Source organism: Pseudophryne corroboree, chromosome 9, assembly GCF_028390025.1.
Source record: "Pseudophryne corroboree isolate aPseCor3 chromosome 9, aPseCor3.hap2, whole genome shotgun sequence".
NCBI lineage: Eukaryota > Metazoa > Chordata > Amphibia > Anura > Myobatrachidae > Pseudophryne > Pseudophryne corroboree.
Window position 1 is genome coordinate 161948738 of NC_086452.1, and position 20275 is coordinate 161969012.

General features: G+C 46.1%; 1 protein-coding gene across 9 annotated transcripts in view; it reads left to right on the forward strand.

The window, feature by feature from the left end:
- The window catches only part of HFM1 (helicase for meiosis 1), a 984377-nt gene that overhangs the window by 497870 nt on the left and 466232 nt on the right, over positions 1-20275 (forward strand). For all 9 annotated transcript variants that reach the window (XM_063939911.1, XM_063939912.1, XM_063939910.1 and 6 more), the window contains 3 exons: positions 2808-3008; positions 3090-3178; positions 17575-17618. In XM_063939911.1, coding sequence (XP_063795981.1) covers positions 2808-3008; positions 3090-3178; positions 17575-17618 — 334 coding nt within the window. The remainder of the gene's footprint in view (positions 1-2807; positions 3009-3089; positions 3179-17574; positions 17619-20275) is intronic.

The window sequence follows — 20275 nt, forward strand, 5'->3', positions numbered from 1 at the left end:
CTGCTCAGAGCATGGTGCACCTGGGAGCGCTATTGGACACTCACAACCAGCGGTTGTTCTTGTCTTAGGAGAAAGTCCTGAAGCTTCAGGACAGGATTCGTTGCTTCCTTTCTCGTCCGCAAGTGTCTATACATTCGTCAATGCAGGTGCTGGGCCTCATGGTCTCAGCATTCGACATGGTGGAGTATGCTCAATTCCATTCTCGCCCCCTCCAGAGGCTGATTCTAGCCAAGTGGGACGGCCTGCCTCACCAGATCAGGTCTCACATGTTCTCATTGACTCCGGAGGTCCGTCTGCCGCTACTTTGGTGGCTCCGGGACCAACAGTTGTGCAGGGGCCGTCCCTTCTGGATATCCAACTGGGTCCTGTTGATGACAGATGCCAGTCTAAGAGGTTGGGGCGCGGTGCTGGAGCAACACTCCCTTCAGGGTCGGTGGACCAAGGAGGAGTCTCTCCTCTCGATCAACATTCTGGAATTGCGGGCGGTCTTCGCATTGACCCAGCATTTAATTCAGAACCGTCCTGTTCAAATACAGTCGGACAACGCCACCACTGTGGCTTACATAAATCATCAAGGCGGCACTCGAAGCCGTTCAGCAATGAAGGAAGTCTCACGGATTCTACGTTGGGCGGAACGCCATCTACTGGCCATATCAGCAATATTCATTCCGGGAGTCCTGAATTGGGAAGCGGACTTTCTCAGTCGTCAGGATGTGCATGCCGGCGAGTGAAGCCTCCATCCAGAAGTGTTTCAACTCCTAGGGGAAAAGTGGGGTCTTCCAGATGTAGATCTGATGGCGTCTCGACACAATCACAAGGTTCCGGTCTTCGGAGCAAGAACAAGGGATCCTCAAGCAGCATTCGTGGATGCGCTGGCAGTGCCGTGGAGGTTTTGGCTGCCGTATGTGTTCCCTCCGGTGTCACTCCTGGCCAGGGTAATTCGGAAGTTCAAGCAAGAAAAAGGAAATCTGCTTCTCATAGCTCCGGCATGGCCCAGACGGCACTGGTTCTCAGACCTGCAAGGCCTATCGTCAGAGCGTCCACTTCTGCTTCCACAACGCCCAGACCTCCTCGTTCAGGGCCCCTGTGTCTACCAGGACCTAGCCCGGCTGTCTTTGACGGCGTGGCTCTTGAAGCTTCCGTCTTGAGGGCTAAGGGATTTTCTGAAGAGGTCATTAAAACTATGTTGTGGGCCTGGAAACCGGCTTCTGCTCGGATTTGCTATAGGGTTTGGCATTCCTACTTTGTGTGGTGCGCATCTAATAATTATGACGCTTCCAAGTTTAGTACAGCCAAACTTTTGGCTTTTCTGCAGCAGGGCCTAGATTTAGGCCTGCGTCTGGCCTCCCTCAAGGTTCATATTTCCGCCTTGTCGGTGTGGTTTCAGAGAAAAATTGCGACTTTACCTGATGTTCATACTTTCACTCAGGGTGTGTTGCGTATCCAACCTCCCTATGTCCCGCCTGTGGCTCCTTGGGACTTGTCGGTGGTTTTGGAGGCGTTGCAGGAGCCTCCGTTTGAACCCCTGGATTCAGCTGACCTTAAGTGGCTTTCCCTTAAGGTGGTGTTCTTGCTGGCTATTGCCTCTGCTAGAAGAGTGTCGAATCTGGGTGCCTTGTCTGGTAGTTCCCCATATCTGATTTTTCACCGTGACCGGGCGGTTCTTAGGACTCGTCCCGGATATTTACCTAAGGTGGTTTCTTCGATCCACCTTAATCAGGAGATTGTGGTTCCAGCCCTTGTATCTCCTGATCTGTCTCCCAAAGAGAGGTCTTTGGATGTGGTACGGGCTCTCCGTATCTACGTGAAGAGAACTGCTTCTGTTCGAAAATATGATTCTCTCTTTGTTTTGTTTGGATTTCACAAACGTGGCTGGCCTGCTCACAAGCAGACCCTGGCCAGATGGATTAGAATGGTGATTGCACATGCTTATGTGAAGGCTGGTCTATCAGCTCCTACTCACATTACGGACCATTCTACTCGGTCTGTTGGACCTTCTTGGGCGGCCCAACGTGGTACGACCCTTCAACAATTGTGCAAGGCGGCTACGTGGTCCTCTGGGAACACGTTCATAAGGTTCTATGCCTTCGATACTGCCGCTTCCCAGGATGCTTCCTTTGGACGCCGGGTTCTTGTGCCCGCTACAGTGCGTCCCCTCCCATAAGAAACTGCTTTAGGACATCCCCATTGTCCAATCCTTGTGGGTCCCAGTGTACCCTGCAGCAGAAAACGAGATTTATGGAAAGAACTTACCTTTGTTAAATCTCTTTCTGCGAGGTACACTGGGCTCCACAAGGCGCCCACTCTGACGCACTTAGCTTCTTTGGGTTGGTATGGCATTAGCCGCTGACACTTCTCTTGTCGTGAGAGTGTGGTGTATGTGGCTACTAACCGTTGTCGTCTCTTTTCCTGCTACTGCATTGGGCTGGTTAACTAAAAACTGAGCTCCTGTGCAGGGAGGCGGGGTTATAGAGGAGGCAGCGCTGTGAATTCTAGGAACAGTCAAAGCTTTGAGCATGTTGGTGCCTCGGATCAAGATCCTACTCTACACTCCATTGTCCAATCCTTGTGGAGCCCAGTGTACCTCGCAGAAAGAGATTTAACAAAGGTAAGTTCTTACCATAAATCTCGTTATTTCAGCACGTGACATTACCCTTTCACCATAACATTTAACATACAGAAAAACCTAAATATGTAGAGAATTACGTAGTAATAATTATGATGTAAAACAAAAAAATTAATCTTAAGCCCAAATGGGTATATTTTTTATAAAAATAAATGTAAAAATAGATTTCTTTCCATTTTAGATTGCAGAATGGCTGTCAAATGAAAAGCATCCTGCTATATGTATGAAAATGGATGAATATCACCGACCAGTGAAACTACGCAAAGTAGTTCTGGGATTCCCTAGTGGCAGTAATCAAACAGAATTTAAATTTGACCTATCCCTTAATTATAAAATAGCAGGTGTTATACAGACCTACTCAGATCAGAAGCCAACACTTGTGGTAAATAATAACGCCCTATCATTTATTTTAGATTTTCCATTTATTGTTTCTTTGACGTATCTCTTGTCTGTTTATTCATAGTTCTGTGCCACCAGGAAAGGTGTCCAGCAAGCAGCTTCTATCCTTGCAAAGGATGCAACATTTATCATGAGTGTTGAACATAAACAGAGGTTTGCTCAGAATCATATATAACAATAATGCCTTTACATAGTTACCTCGGAGTATTCAAAAATATACATTGTGGAGCCAATGCATCGCTTAGAAGTGGGGTAGGAAAACTGTGGCACTTCAACTGCTGTGAAACTACATATCCCAGCATTCTCTGACACAGTTTTAGCATGTCCTAACAACAAACTTGTGGCAGGACATGCTGGGATGTATAGTTCAACAACAGCCTGCTTGTCACATGTTGCTTTATAAGAGTAACACTTTCTGTTTAAAGAAATAGTAAGTTTGGGCTAAGCCAAATTGGTATGAAAGGTGTTCCAAACTCTCAGCAAATAAGTGTACTGTATGCATCCAGGAAAAGACACTAGTGGGTGCACACAACCAAATTTGTATGTTGAGTGCAGCAAACAAAGGGGGTTATTCAGATGTGGTTGGAGTTGCTGTTTATGCAGCAAAGTACAGATTATATGTACTTTGTGCATGCGCATCTGCGTGTCCGCGAACGGGTCCGGTGACGATGGACACGCTACGGCATCAGGCTGTTGGTGATTGTCAGTCTGATGTTGTTTGGGGTAGGAAAGGGGGTGGCCTCTGTTTCTCCAAACAGAGTCGTGTTGCTACCATTAAGTGGGAGGCAAGAGGTCAGGGATCACCATGGGTGTCGCAAGCTGCCCACTGGTGAGTGAGTGATCCGATGCTGCATCCTTGGATGCAGGTAGGATCACTACTGCAGCAGGAGATGCCTGCTTGTAATAGATGCCTCCTGCTGCATTACCATGAAGAGATATCATTCTCAGGGATGTGCAGTGAGGTAAATGGCTGAGGAGGCACTGGCTAGTACCAGACGGTATCCGGTCTCTAGGTCAACATATTCTAGGTCGACAGGACAAAAGGTCGACATGAGTTTTCTAATTTTTTTCTTTTTTTGAACTTTTTTAAATTTAATGATCCACGCGGACTATGATTGGGAATAGTAACCTGTGCCGAGCGCAGCAGTAGCGGAGCGAGGCACCTTGCCCGAAGCATGGCGAGCAAAGCGAGCCATTCGAGAGGACACGGCACACTAATTGGAGTTTCCAGTCTCTATACGGAGAAAACGACACAAACCCTGCCATAAAAAACTCATGTTGACCTTTTGACCTGTCAACCTTAGACCATGTCGACCTAGCATCCCTGTCGACCTAGTTACTGTCGACCAATAGTGGTCAACCTATACCACACCTGTACCACCCAGATTTACACACAATATATGAGCTAAAGGGTTTATAAGGGCATTATACACAGGTGCAGCAGCATATATTGCTTGAAATTTGGTGAGTTTTGATTAGAGATGTGCAGGAAAGGTAGACAAGGGAGGCACTACCTCACCTGTCACAGACTTTTTACCAGTGACGTGCGGTGAGGTCAGTGGCTGGGGAGGTCAGTGCCAGCTAACGTGTAGTCCCCCACACATCACTAAAACCAGCACCAGGCAGAACCAGCCAGGGGGGATAATGCCATAGCAGTGGAGACACTCAGTGTGGGGCCCCCCTGCCATAACATTAATCAACCCCCAAGCCAGTCAGCCCAGGGCTGGAATACCTTGGAAAGTGGGGTCCCCAAAAAATAAAAATGGGGTCCCCCCTCCCGAGCAACAATCAGCACTGGGCTGATAGCCCAGTGCTATGCCCCGCACCCCTGGTGGTGGTGGGTGCGGGGTTCATTGTATGCTAATATTGTTCTTTACAGGTGGCCTACAGGTCCCAGCAAGCCTGCCCCAGCATGCTGGCACTTTGAGAACCACAAGTGCCACCATGCCCAGACATAAAGGGCCCACTGGCACCAGTAGTCCACCTGTGAAGAAGATATTAAAATAAAACACCACACTGTCTCAAAAAAAAGTTTTATTAGACAGGGTCTTCACCTGGGGGTGGCGGCCTTTAAGCTCTTTTGCATGGCCGCCGCCTTCCCAGGGCTTCCGGCGTCTTCACCTGGTGGGCGGCGGATGTTAAGCTCTTTTGTATAGCTGCCGCCCATCCAGGACTTCCATGGAGTCTTCTTTCTTCAGGATCTCTTCACTGCTCCTCTTCCGCCGTCGGACTGACGCCGCTCTCTCGTGCTGACTTTTATATAAGTCAGCCGGAGGGGGGCGGGACGATGACGCGGCGAGGAGTGATTGGCTTGTGGCGGCCATCTTGAATTGAAAAAATGATGCTGAGGCGCCATTTTTTAAACTGGTACCGCTCCGCTGACTGGTACCGGTCCGCTGCCAAACTATGCAGAATCCAGGTATACTATCGCTTCCCGCCGCCCGCTCCACCGCCGTAACCCGCCGCCCGCACCACCGCCGCATTCTGCCACCGCATCCTGCCGCCCGCACCTCCGCCACATACCGCCACCCGCACCTTTGCCGCCACTGACACCCACACAGTGATGACAGCGGATCCAGTGACGGATCCGCTGGCCAATCACTGGGCCTCACTGACAGGGGTGTGCTTTCATGGGTTGAAAGCACGTCCCTGTATGAAAGTGACACCTCTAATGGTGCCGCTTTCCCATGCATTTTCAATGGGCTATTACTGCCCATGGCTTGGCCCCGCCCGCGCCAGCCCCCCGCTCCCATACCTTTTCCCCATTGACAACAGGAGGCACCACGATCAGTGCCTCCCAAACCCATCCTAACAGAAAGGATTAGAAAGGATTATATTAATATAAAGGAGATACTTATGACACAGAATGTGTCATAAGTTTCTTCTTTGTATTTTAATCATTAATGACGATAACGATAAAAATTACTAGAATAATACAAAGTAAATATTTCCAATATAGTCTTTGTATTTTTCATATACAGGTTGAGTATCCCATACCCAAATATTACGAAATACGGAATATTCCGAAATACTGACTTTTTGTAGTGAGAGTGAGACAGTGAAACCTTTGTTTTTTGATGGCTCAATGTATTCAAACTTTGTTTAATACACAAAGTTATTAAAAATATTGTATTAAATGACCTTCAGTCTGTGTGTATAAGGTGTATATGAAACATAAATGAATTGTGTGAATGTACACACACTTTGTTTACTGCACAAAATTATTAAAAATATTGGCTAAAATTACCTTCAGGCTGTGTGTATAAGGTGTATATGAAACATAAATGTATTCTGTGCTTAGACTTTGGTCCCATCGCCATGATATCTCATTCTCACTATGGTATGCAATTATTCCAAAATACGGAAAAATCCGATATCCAAAATACTTCTGGTCCCAAGCATTTTGGATAAGGGATACTCAACCTGTACTTTGTATAGTCAAAACTCTGGTGTATATGTTAGTATGACAAGAAAGGCTCTTCCAAAACTTCCTTACTTCACCAACACGTCACTAAGAATGCTGCTTCCAAAGAAGCAGCAGTGATAGCAGTTGCATCCACATCTGAATCAGGACCAAAGTGTTTGGGTCCTGCAATACTTGTGACCGTCTCCTCTTTGCTATAATGTAAATTCTGTATTCTTCCAACACAATACAAATTTCTTACTAATTGATTCTGTGTTGCCTCTTGTTTGCTTTTTGGAGTATTTAATTTAAATTAAGACAGACCAGAGAAACTTTTTTTTTCTTTTATATATTTTAACTAGTGATGTGCACCGGAAATTTTTCGGGTTTTGTGTTTTGGTTTTGGATTCGGTTCCGCTGCCGTGTTTTGGATTCGGATGCGTTTTGGCAAAACCTCCCTGAAAATTTTGTCGGATTCGGGTGTTTTTTACAAAAACCCCTCAAAAACAGCTTAAATCATAGAATTTGGGGGTCATTTTGATCCCATAGTATTATTAACCTCAATAACCATAATTTACACTCATTTTCAGTCTATTCTGAACACCTCACACCTCACAATATTATTTTTAGTCCTAAAATTTGCACCGAGGTCGCTGGATGGCTAAGCTAAGCGACCCAAGTGGCCGACACAAACACCTGGCCCATCTAGGAGTGGCACTGCAGTGTCAAGCAGGATGGCACTTCAAAAAAATAGTCCCCAAACAGCACATGATGCAAAGAAAAAAAGAGGCGCAATGAGGTAGCTGTGTGACTAAGCTAAGCGACCCAAGTGGCCGACACAAACACCTGGCCCATCTAGGAGTGGCACTGCAGTGTCAGGCAGGTTGGCACTTCAAAAAAATAGTCCCCAAACAGCACATGATGCAAAGAAAAAAAGAGGCGCAATGAGGTAGCTGTGTGACTAAGCTAAGCGACCCAAGTGGCCGACACAAACACCTGGCCCATCTAGGAGTGGCACTGCAGTGTCAGGCAGGATGGCACTTCAAAAAAATAGTCCCCAAACAGCACATGATGCAAAGAAAAAAAGTGGCGCACCAAGGTCGCTGTGTGACTAAGCTAAGTGACACAAGTGGCCGACACAAACACCTGGCCCATCTAGGAGTGGCACTGCAGTGTCATGCAGGATGGCACTTCAAAAAAATAGTCCCCAAACAGCACATGATGCAAAGAAAAAAAGAGGCGCAATGAGGTAGCTGTGTGACTAAGCTAAGCGACCCAAGTGGCCGACACAAACACCTGGCCCATCTAGGAGTGGCACTGCAGTGTCGGGCAGGAGGGCACTTAAAAAAAATAGTCCCCAAACAGCACATGATGCAAAGAAAAAAAGAGGCGCACCAAGGTCGCTGTGTGACTAAGCTAAGCGACACAAGTGGCCGACACAAACACCTGGCCCATCTAGGAGTGGCACTGCAGTGTCAGGCAGGATGGCACTTCAAAAAAATTGTCCCCAAACAGCACATGATGCAAAGAAAAAAAGAGGCGCACCAAGGTCGCTGTGTGACTAAGCTAAGCGACCCAAGTGGCCGACACAAACACCTGGCCCATCTAGGAGTGGCACTGCAGTGTCAGGCAGGATGGCACTTCAAAAAAATAGTCCCCAAACAGCACATGATGCAAAGAAAAAAAGAGGCGCAATGAGGTAGCTGTGTGACTAAGCTAAGCGACCCATGTGGCCGACACAAACACCTGGCCCATCTAGGAGTGGCACTGCAGTGTCAGGCAGTATGGCACTTAAAAAAAATAGTCCCCAAACAGCACATGATGCAAAGAAAAAAAGAGGCGCAATGAGGTAGCTGTGTGACTAAGCTAAGCAACCCAAGTGGCCGACACAAACACCTGGCCCATCTAGGAGTGGCACTGCAGTGTCAGGCAGGATGGCACTTCAAAAAAATAGTCCCCAAACAGCACATGATGCAAAGAAAAAAAGAGGCGCAATGAGGTAGCTGTGTGACTAAGCTAAGCGACCCAAGTGGCCGACACAAACACCTGGCCCAGCTAGGAGTGGCACTGCAGTGTCAGGCAGGATGGCACTTCAAAAAAATAGTCCCCAAACAGCACATGATGCAAAGAAAAAAAGAGGCGCACCAAGGTCGCTGTGTGACTAAGCTAAGCGACACAAGTGGCCGACACAAACACCTGGCCCATCTAGGAGTGGCACTGCAGTTTTCTAGCGAGAGAATGAGTGCTTCCATCCTCATGTGAATCTGAACCACTAGCCATGAACATAGGCCAGGGCCTCAGCCATTCCTTGCCACTCCGTGCCGTAAATGGCATATTGGCAAGTTTACGCTTCTCATTAGACGCTTTCAATTTTGATTTTTGGGTCATTTTACTGAACTTTTGTTTTTGGGATTTTACATGCTCTCTACTATGACATTGGGCATCGGCCTTGGCAGACGACGTTGATGGCATTTCATCGTCTCGGCCATGACTAGTGGCAGCAGCTTCAGCACGAGGTGGAAGTGGAACTTGATCTTTCCCTATTTTAACCTCACCATTTTTGTTCTCCATTTTTTAATGTGTGGAATTATATGCCAGTATCAATAGCAATGGCCTACTACTATATATACTGCGCACAACTGAAATGCACCACAGGTATGGATGGATAGTATACTTGACGACACAGAGGTAGGTAGAGCAGTGGCCTTCCGTACCGTACTGCTATATATACTGGTGGTCACTGTCAGCAAACTGCAAAACTAAAATGCACCACAGGTATAGAATCTAGATGGATAGTATACTTGACGACACAGAGGTAGGTAGAGCAGTGGCCTTCCGTACCGTACTGCTATATATACTGGTGGTCACTGTCATCAAACTGCAAAACTAAAATGCACCACAGGTATAGAATCTAGATGGATAGTATACTTGACGACACAGAGGTAGGTAGAGCAGTGGCCTTCCGTACCGTACTGCTATATATACTGGTGGTCACTGTCAGCAAAACTCTGCACTGTACTCCTCCTATATAATACTGCTGGTCCCCAGTCCCCACAATAAAGCAGTGTGAGCACAGATATATGCAGCACACTGAGCACAGATATGGAGTGTTTTTCAGGCAGACAACGTATACTGGTGGTCACTGTCAGTAAAACTCTGCACTGTACTCCTCCTATATAATACAGCTGCTCCCCAGTCCCCACAATTAAGCAGTGTGAGCACAGATATATGCAGCACACTGAGCACAGATATGGAGTGTTTTTCAGGCAGACAACGTATACTGGTGGTCAGTGGTCACTGTCAGCAAAACTCTGCACTGTACAATACAGCTGCTCCCCAGTCCCCACAATTAACCAATAAGCACAAATATTTTTGCATCAAGAATTCAAGATTAATAAACGGAGAGGACGCCAGCCACGTCCTCTCCCTAACATTTCCAATGCACGAGTGAAAATGGCGGCGACGCGCGGCTGCTTATATAGAATCCGAATCTCGCGAGAATCCGACAGCGGGATGATGACGTTCGGACGCGCTCGGGTTAACCGAGCCATACGGGAGAATCCGAGTATGCCTCGGACCCGTGTAAAATGGGTGAAGTTCGGGGGGGTTCAGTTTCCGAGGAACCGAACCTGCTCATCACTAATTTTAACTAAAGCGTTCCCTAAGATTAAGAGTTTGCAAAGTTCTAACTTATTTATTTTCAGTCTTATGCTCAGTGGCGGATTTAGGGTTCTGGCCGCCCCTAGGCACAACATTATTGGCCGCCCCACATACACACACGCACACACCTACACGCACCTTCTGTGGACCTTTGCAACACATTCCTCTTACTTCGCCAACTTTCCTGATTGCATGGGCCTTGTGATCTCCCTGTGCTGTACAGAGGTCACATGACATGGATGCAAGTGATGATCACTCCCTTCCAGTGTCCTCCACCCAGTCACCCACTGCCATGACAGAACCCTGCCTACACTTTGGATCTCCCCCCTGCACATACTCCGCTCCCCCTGCCCTTCACAGTAATCAGAGCTGCAACGCACCACCGCTTTCCTTCAATGGCATCCCCCTTGCTCCTCAGCTCTCTCTACGTTTGACATAGCAAGTCACATGCAGCACTCAGCACTCGTGAGACAGAGCGGCACGCGCAGGCTGGAGAGGAGAGCCGCTGCTGTCCCCATAAATCAGGTACTGGACTGACTGGCGGTGCAACGATATTGTAACACGCCAGGGGCAGCGGCCGCCGCGCTTACCCCTGCGTGGCTGCTGGTCCGTTTGGCGGTCCTCGTCTCCGGCGGTCCTCGGGTCCCGGCGTCTGGCTGGCGCAGCTCCCGGCGGTTCCCCGGAGCGTGGGCGCCACCATGACAGCCGGCGTCACGTGGGCGGGGAGCAGGTGATGTCACGAACCCGCTTCGCCAATCCAATAGAGGCGGGAGATTCAAAACCGGACGCCGGGCAGAGCCTTGGCGCCTGAGTATCGTCTCTTTTCTGAAGTGGATGCCAGAGCTCCCGTACGCAGTGTGTTTCCCAGCAGCTATACTCCAATGCATCTAGCATTCAGGGTGCCTTCCGGCAGCACAGTCTCCAGTGATCTGAGCAACTAGTGTGTTCCTCTGCAGTGCAGTTGCCAGCGCTCCCTGGATTCAGCAAGGCCTGCGGGCCGAACCAACTTTAGTGCTTCCAGCGTTCAGTGTCCTTAAACACCGCTCACCAATTCTTCAGTGTCATTTACCATCACTCACAAGTTCTTCATTCATCAGTGTCCTTAAACACCGCTCACCAATTTTTCAGTGTCATTTACCATCGCTCACAAGTTCTTCATTCATCAGTGTCCTTTAACACCGCTCACCAATTCTTCAGTGTCATTTACCATCGCTCACAAGTTCTTCATTCATCAGTGTCCTTAAACACCGCTCACCAATTCTTCAGTGTCATTCACCATCGTTCACAAGTTCTTCATTCTTCAGTGTCTTTTAACATCGCTCACAAATTCTTCAGTGTCTTTCATCATCGCTCACAAGTTCTTCATTCATCAGTGTCTTTAAACATCGCTCACAAATTCTTCAGTGTCATTTACCATCGCTCACAAGTTCTTCATTCATCAGTGTCTTTAAACATCGCTCACAAATTCTTCAGTGTCTTTCATCATTGCTCACGAATTCTCCAGTAACTTTTTGACATTGCCCACACGTTCACTTTCTTTCATGTGCCGCTGTATTGCTCCCTTCCCTTAATAAATTTCCTCAGCATTCTTTTACCAAACCTAACTATCAGAGTCTTGTATGAGGAAATCCTATATCCGACCATCCCTGCTCCGACCCACCTGTGGTTCCTTTTCCCGACCATCGGAAGAACCCCCGAGTCCACAATATCCCCAACCCAGGTCAGTGACAGATATTTGGTGTACAAAGACTCTATATCAGCGGCAGCCTTTCTGCGGCCCCCCGGGGACCCATTAGGTCCTAAGCACCCGCTTGTGCTGCTTGGCGGGATGTCCGCTTCTGGAAGGTGGTACGGAAAACAACCTGGTGTGCCGCCTCCCAGGAGGTGCCGCCCATAGGCACGTGCCTAATGGGAAATCCGGCACTGCTTATGTGAAGCTGATGGGTACACTGCAAGGTCCAGCACTGCATTTTTCCCAAGTTTGGTCATACACAATGCAAAGAGTCCAAACGCTTATTTAAAAACTTGACTGTTTTAATAACACTTTAAAAGTGGAATTCAATTGCTTGTGGCAATTTTTCATGCAGTAAAAACTGGACATTTTCTGCAGGTTTTTTTGGACAATCCAATTATAGCCATTTTTATTGCTTGAAAAAAAAATTCAGGCAAAAACACATAGCATCTGTCATATGTTCACAGATCTATGCGTTTTCACAACTGTAAATCATGAAATTGGTGCACTTACAGTATCTGGGGTTTTTTTTTTTGGGGGGGGGGTGTACCTCACTGGGTCACAAAAAAAATCTCTGATAAATTCTGGTGTCGGTCTGACTTCTGAGCTAATTAAATACTTCCTAAGTATTTAAAATTAGAATACATAATACAAATCAAGGGTCACAGAACCATATATAAGGCAAAATAAGGAAAAACTGTGGCTAGCCAGCTGGTGTGGAGCTACAGGTCTCCGTGCATCTTGTCATCTAAGAGAGAGCTAGCCATGCTGGGAGTTTTAGTTCTGAAACAAGTGTATAGCCAAAGGATGCTATAGGTTGTCCACATCTGCTGTGAAACATTGCCATAGTAAAACAATAGGAATGATATACAGTAGTGAGTACGTGCACAAAGAAATGCTGTAAAATATGTTGTGAATTTTAAATTAAATCTTATAACCTGTTCTAATCATGTAGGCTTTACAAGTTAATATACCTGTATTTACTAATGTGAAATTCTTAAAATTGAGTGACCATTATGGGTCTGATTCGGAGTTGCACGCAAGTTGGTTGCACCACTACTATACATCTGCCATCATCACTATCAGTGTACATTTGCACCAGCCTATCCTTGGTGCAAGAGATCCTTTAGACAGAACTCTGTGTATACAAACCTCTGAATAGCCCACAATTCCATCTACATATCCACAGAACACTTTTCCTGGATTGAAGTGTCCCATTACCACTAGTTCTCCTACTCAACTGCAAGTTGAAATGTGTAGAACTCTGAATCACCTGTGTCACAACTCTCACAGGAAAGGTATGGATGCTGGACATATTTATAGGATTGGTGGAGACCCAGAGCCGCGGCACAGTCTAAAGTATCTTGACCTTCACCAGCGATCCCCGCAAAGGGTTTTGGACTTCGCTGCGCACGATATGCATGTTACTGCCCTCTAACTAGGTTCTTAATGTGCGGGGCTGGTGAACACTAGAGGATCTGATGGCAGGTATAGAACTGGGCTCTGTGGGGCATACTGAAGCATAGTTGACAGAAATGGGTTAGAACCTGACAAGCAGTGCAGTACCAGGGGACAGGCAGAATCAGGGCGGGAGAATAGCCAGGGTCAGAACCAGAAAGTCACAAGGAGTAACACCAAAGGAGCAGGCAAGGAAAATCATCAGACTGAACTGGATCAGAAAGCATGTAATCACACTGAGAGCTGTAATAAAACAGATGCTGGAGTACAGGATGTGAGCCATATACTCTTGAATATTGCCCAGAGACTCCATTTTTTATTTAGCCCTTTAAATTGTACAACAAGCAGCATGTGCATCCCTATGGGAGCACCCAATTGTAACAGCCGCCTGGGTCAGAGAGAATTTTCCGGCAGCAGCAGTAGAGGAAGAAGCGGCGGCAGCAAAGAGGAACTTCACTGTGGTGAGTGCCAGCTGTCAGAAGACTGGCACCTGCCTGAAGCAGAGCCATCTCTGCCCCATGGAACCAGCGCTGTCGAACCAGGTAAGTAGGAACCAGGCTACAAAGCAATGCAACATTACCCCTTCCTCTCAAGGGATGAGCACTGAACACCCCACAAAAGGATTATGGGGTGAACTTTTTGTGAACCTTGTGTAGAAGCTGAGATACATGGACATCTGATAATTTTACCCAACATCTCTCTTCTGGGCTTAAACTCTTTCAATCAACTAAGTACTTAATGGGCCCACTGAAAATTTTAGAATTTAGAATCTGTTTCACTTTTTATTATCGGTGGTCAATAGGAATGATGGAAGGTGGACAATTGGTTGTGGAAAATTGATTGATGAGCAGAGGTTTTAGGAGAGAAATGTGAAAGACATTGGGAATCTTTTAAAGAAGGCGGAAGCTTCAACTTAAATGCCACAGGGTTAATAACCTGTAAGATCTAAAAAGGTCCAATGAATCTAGGTGCATTTCAGGCACAAGTGTCTTGTTGAAAGCCAGACTCTTTCTCCTGGCTTTAACAAAGGAACCTTCCTTCTTCGCCTGACTTGTAGCGAGAAGAGACTTTGATTCTTTTTCAATGTATTCCAAATCTCTGTTAAATGTTTAATGATGTCACGAACAAGCAAAAGAGGAACCAAATAAGAGTAAAGCAATTCTGGAAAGGTAGGGTGAATAACATTTTGGATTTAGAAGCGTGAAAGAGATTATACTGGGCAATTTCTGGCCATGGCAAAAGAGAGATCCATTTATCTTGATTGGCAGAGACGTAGATTCTCCTACATTTTCTAAGTCTTGGTTCACCATTTCTGTTTGCCCATTACTTTGAGGATGGTAGGGCAGGACAAGCTTAGCTGTTATTAATGCACCTGCAAAGAGCTCTCCAGAACTTATATGTGAATTGTACTCCTCGATCTGAAATTATGTTTTTATACAATCTGTGCAACCTGAAGTTTTCTTTCATGAATATGTCAGCTAGCATTGGGACCAGAGGAAATCCTTTTAAGGAAACAAAATGGGCTGCTTTAGAGAACTTGTTCATCAACACCCATATGGCATTGAACCCTTGACAAAGGGGTAGTTCTTTAACCACTTGCCTGGAATGTTTGCATCAGATGCGACCATGCTAGCAAGTGCTTTATCTGACCTGGTCACACAGAATGCGACCAGTCAGATAAAGAGCGTATGCAACTGCAGGGAAAGGAAACTTCCTTCTGCTGCTGCCCTCAGAGGGACCGGAAGGTCCCTCTGCTTCCCTGCACCCTCCCCTAGTGTTTGCCATGCTGACGATCACTGCTGATCGGTCAGCATGGCAGGACCCCCCACCCAGCGGTTGCAGACAATAGCAGGCACTGGGAAAGTGTTAATTAACCTACCCAAAATAACATCCGCAATGGTCGCGATGTTTCTGATGGTCGCAATGTTCTGTTCCGATGTTTGAAAAAAAGTTTTTGTTTCAAATATTAAAAAAAACACTTTTTTCCCCCCACTAAAATAATTTTGCAGAAGGTTAAATACGGGTTCTTCACCTAATTCACTCATGAAAAAAGACAACTTCTGAGCGATTTTTGGAGAAAAAACAATTGTCAGTTAAGTGGTTAATAAAGTCCACATAAATATTGGTTCATGGACGATCAGGGACCGGTATAGGAACACAAGGCTGAATCTTGTATTGGCCACAAATTGTTTTACATTCCAACACACTGATGGCCAAAGAAGATCCTGAGAATCAGGTCTAATATTTTCTTCACCTCCGCATGCTCAGTGAAACTTGAAGCATGTGCTCATAGGAGTAGTTTTGAACAAAGCTCAGGTGATACAAACAATTTACCAGGGGAAATTTTTACTTTATTAGCTGCAAAAATTAAGCAAGTTGTTTTCAAAATGGGTTTAGTTTCACAGGGAACCTCTTTATCTGTCGTACAGAATGAGTGTGGCGATATGTGATGATTAGTTTAAATTGGTCAAAGAACAACGATCACTTAGCTTGACAATAATTCAAACAATCCCAAAGACAGACGATAATTCAAACAATCCCTAAACCCCCAAAGGCAAAATATAGTATTAATGGCACTATAATGGCACTATAATGGAAACTACTGAGGATGAAAGGGATCTAGGAGTCAACATTTCAGATTACTTGAATAAGTGTTTAAGATTTACTTGAAGAAATGTAATAAAGCATTGAGGAAGACAAGTCAGAGGCTTGGTTGCAAAGGGAGAGAAATCAGTAGTTGGAAAAAAAAGTTATAATGCCAATGTAAAGGTCATTAGTACGGCCTCATCTGGAATACTGTGTTAAATTCTGTATGCCTTATCTTCAGAAGCGTATAAATACATTACAGACTATACAAGGAAGGCATAGTATACACCACAAAACTTACCTGGAAAAACTAAAGGATCTTAATATGTATAGTTTGGAGCAGTGCAGGGAAAGGCGGGACATGATACAGACATTTAAATATAGCAAGGGCTTTTTATAAGGTACAGGAGGGTAACATTTTTCAAAGGAAGAGAAGTACTAGAATATGAGGACATGCACTGAAACTGGAGGGAGATAGGTTCAGAGGAAGTTTGAAGAAAATGATTTTACAGAAAGGGTAGTGGATTAGTCTCCCATGAGAGGTGGTTAACTCTAAGACAGTTAAGCAATATAAACAAAGTTTGGGATAGACATATGAATATCCTTAGAAAAAACTAAGGATCAAATAGGGTTGAGGTTACCAAAAGGCAAAAAAGGGGCAGACTTCATGGGCCAAGTGGTTCTTATTTGCCGTCAATTTATATGTAACAATGTGCTGTGTTTTTATGGTCAGTAAATAACATCACAGGAACTTTTGTTCCTTCTAATAAGTGGTGCCACTCATGTAGAGCCACTTAACTGTTGATTTCACCCACCCCCATGGGCATATACTCCCACCCCATCTTCCTTTCCCATGCAGAGCGCAGGAGAGCATGTTTCAGGGGAACTGATGTTCAGTCCACCCTGCTGCAGCTGAACTCTGCACACGCAGAGATCAGTTAAGTTGTGCAGGGAGATAAATGACATTCCCCTCCCTGCACTGTGCTTCTCCAGAGCATGCACTTCAGAATGGGGAGCAATTCCGGCAGTGATGTTTGCTGCATCACTGTGGGGTCCAGGAAAGCATAGAGGGGGCAGTGGATGCTGGGGCTGTGGATTGCTGGGGCAGCGGGTCGCATGTGATGTGACCAAGCCAGGTAATGTACTCCTGGCTTCAGTCGCATCATATGCAACCAAGCCAGGCAAGGGGTTAATTGCTAAAAGCTCTTTAGGTCTGACAGCATAAATGCTTTCGGGAATCGAACATTTGCAGGAAAGAAACCACAGTAGTACCACTTCCCTGCTTTTTGTGAGAAAACAGTTCATCTCCAACTGTAGAGTCAGCTGCTTCTAAGAAGAATGGCAGATTGAGATTTGGCTGCCTGTTCTGAAGCAGTGCGACAGCTCATAGTTGCTCAAAGTTGCGTATGTAATACAACAGAACATGCGCAGAATGGACTTGCATGCATTTCTGAATCAGCCCCCACATGTTGAGGATTATAGCGCTTCATGGTGTACTAAGAAAGGTATCACACAAGGCGTGAGCAGCTGCACCATCTCAGCTGCAAAATAGAAATCATTTTAAAATATTGACAACCATGTGTGTGTATACAACTGGCAGGCACTTTTGTAAACTGTCTTGTGAAGTGCTTTTCTACACTATAGTTATGGTAGAGAACATTGCTTCTTATAACTGTAACAAGTTGAATAATGTGTTTCTTGTTCCACCAGGCTTCAGAAATCTGCTAATGGTATAAAAGATGCAAAGCTTCGAGGTACATTTATCACTGCGTTATATTTTTTAGTTGTAAACTTACAGAAATGAGCCTTTGGTGGATCTCCAATTGTTGTAAAACAAAGGGCCTAATTCAGACCTGATCGCAGCAGCAGAATTTTCTCTAATGGGCAAAACCATGGTGGTCATTCCGAGTTGATCGCAGCCAGCAACGTTTTGATGCTGCTGCGATCAACTAGTCCACGCCTATGGGGGAGTGTATTTTAGCTTAGCAGGGCTGCAATCGCTTGTGCAGCCCTGCTAAGCTAAAAAAACTTCAAGCAGAAGAAGACCAGCCCTATACCTACTTACCCTGTGCGACGATCTCTGCGGTGCTGAAGCCGGCTTTGACGTTAGACATCCGCCCTCCGTTCTGCAGGATATGCCTGCGTTTTCCTTACTACTCCCCGAAAACGGTCTCCAATGGTCCGGATCCACCCAGGTACGCCTTCTTCTTGTCAATCTTCTTTGCGGTCGGCTCTGCGACCACTTCCATCGTAGGACGCGACGTAACCCGGTGACTCCTGTCGCTGGACAACGTTGCGCATGCGCATTGTGGCCGCCGTGCATGCGCATTCCGGACCCGTTCGCACCGCAGCAATATAGACGTTATGGTAAGAACTTACCGTTGATAACGTGATTTCTCTTATGTCCACAGGTATCCAGAGGATAACATTGGGATATGGTTGAGCGACAGCGGAAATGGCACTAACACGGTCACGAGCTTTCTGGCCTCCCAGGATGCATCGGGGCCTCACCATATAGTCCCGCCCACTGACTCAGTCAAATCAGTTCTTTCCACAGCGATTTAGGCAGGAGCATCAGGTAGAGACCTATTTAGGCGATAAGAACACACATGCACACCCTGCCATACAAGAGGGAAGAGGTTTAGTGATTGTCAAGATCCTCAAATCAGGTGCATCAGGGTGGGATCCCTGTGGATACCTGTGGACATAAGAGAAATCACGTTATCAACGGTAAGTTCTTGCCATAACGTCTATTTCTCTGGCTGGGTCCACAGGATTATCCACAGGATAACATTGGGATTCCCAAAGCCAATTTTAGTGGTGGGGACGCTTCTGATTACACAGAAGGACCTTTCGCCCGAAGTCTGCGTCATGAGAGGCAAAAGTATCCAAGGCATAATGTCTAATGAATGTGTTTATGGAAGACCATGTGGCTGCCTTACAAATCTGTTCTGCTGAAGCACCCTGTTGTGCTGCCCATGAAGGATCTACCTTACGTGTAGAGTGAGCAGAGACATTAGCCAGAGTAGGGAGATCTGCATGAGAATAAGCTTCTGATATTACCATTCGGAGGCCATCTCGCCAGCGTCTGTTTACTAGCAGGCCATCCTCTTCTATGGAATCCGTAGAGGATGAAGAGAGAATCTGTTTTCCTGATGGCACTAGTACGATCTATGTAGATTCTTAAAGCTCGGACTACGTCCAGCGACGCTTCTCCCGCAGATAGTCCCGATACCTGAAAAGCTGGGACTACAATCTCTTCATTCAGGTGAAACTTTGACACCACCTTTGGAAGATAACCAGATCTCGTTCTGAGAACTGCTCAGTCTGGAAAAAACTTAGGAAAGGAGACTTACACGATAAGCTCCTAAATCTGACACTCTTCTGGCTGACGCCATTGCCAGTAGAAAAAGTACTTTAGCCGTTAACCATTTAAGATCTGCTCTCTTAAGTGGTTCGAACGGAGGTCCCTGAAGGAATCTAAGAACTAAATTCAAATCCCAGGGAGCTGCAGGAGGAACAAATGGAGGTTGAATATGTACCACTCCCTGAAAGTAAGTACGTACATCCTGTAAATCAGCAATCTTCCGCTGAAACCATACAGTTAATGCTGATACTTGAACTCTCAAGGAAGCAACTTTCAAACCTTTATCCAATCCTGCTTGAAGGAAATCCAAAATCCTGGATACTTTAAAAGACCTTGGATTCAAACTTTATTCCAGTACACCAATGAATATAGGCTTGCCATATTCTATGATACACACGAGCTGAAGAAGGCTTTCTTGCTCTAAGCATAGTTTGGATTACTTGTTTTGAAAATCCTCTAGCTTCTAAGATAGAGGTTTCAACAGCCACGCCGTCAAAGACAGGCGATCAAGATGGCTGTGACAACAAGGACCCTGTATTAACAGATCTGGACGTTGAGGGAGCAGTATCAGTGCTTCCACGGACATTCTTAACAGATCTGTGTACCAATGCCTTCTTGGCCAAGCTGGAGCTATTAGAATTATTGCTCCCTTTGCTTGCTTTATTTCTCTTACGTCCTAGAGGATGCTGGGGACTCCGTAAGGACCATGGGGTATAGACGGGCTCCGCAGGAGATATGGGCACTCTAAAGAACTTTAAGTATGGGTGTGCACTGGCTCCTCCCTCTATGCCCCTCCTCCAGACCTGAGTTAGATTCTGTGCCACAGAGGAGAATGGGTGCTCTACAGGGGAGCTCTACTGAGTTTCTCTGATAAAAGAATTTTGTTAGGTTTTTTATTTTCAGGGAGCACTGCTGGCAACAGGCTCCCTGCATCATGGGACTGAGGGGAGAGAAGCAGACCTACTTAATTGATAGGCTCTGTTTCTTAGGCTACTGGACACCATTAGCTCCAGAGGGATCGGAACGCAGGTCTCCCCCTGCCGT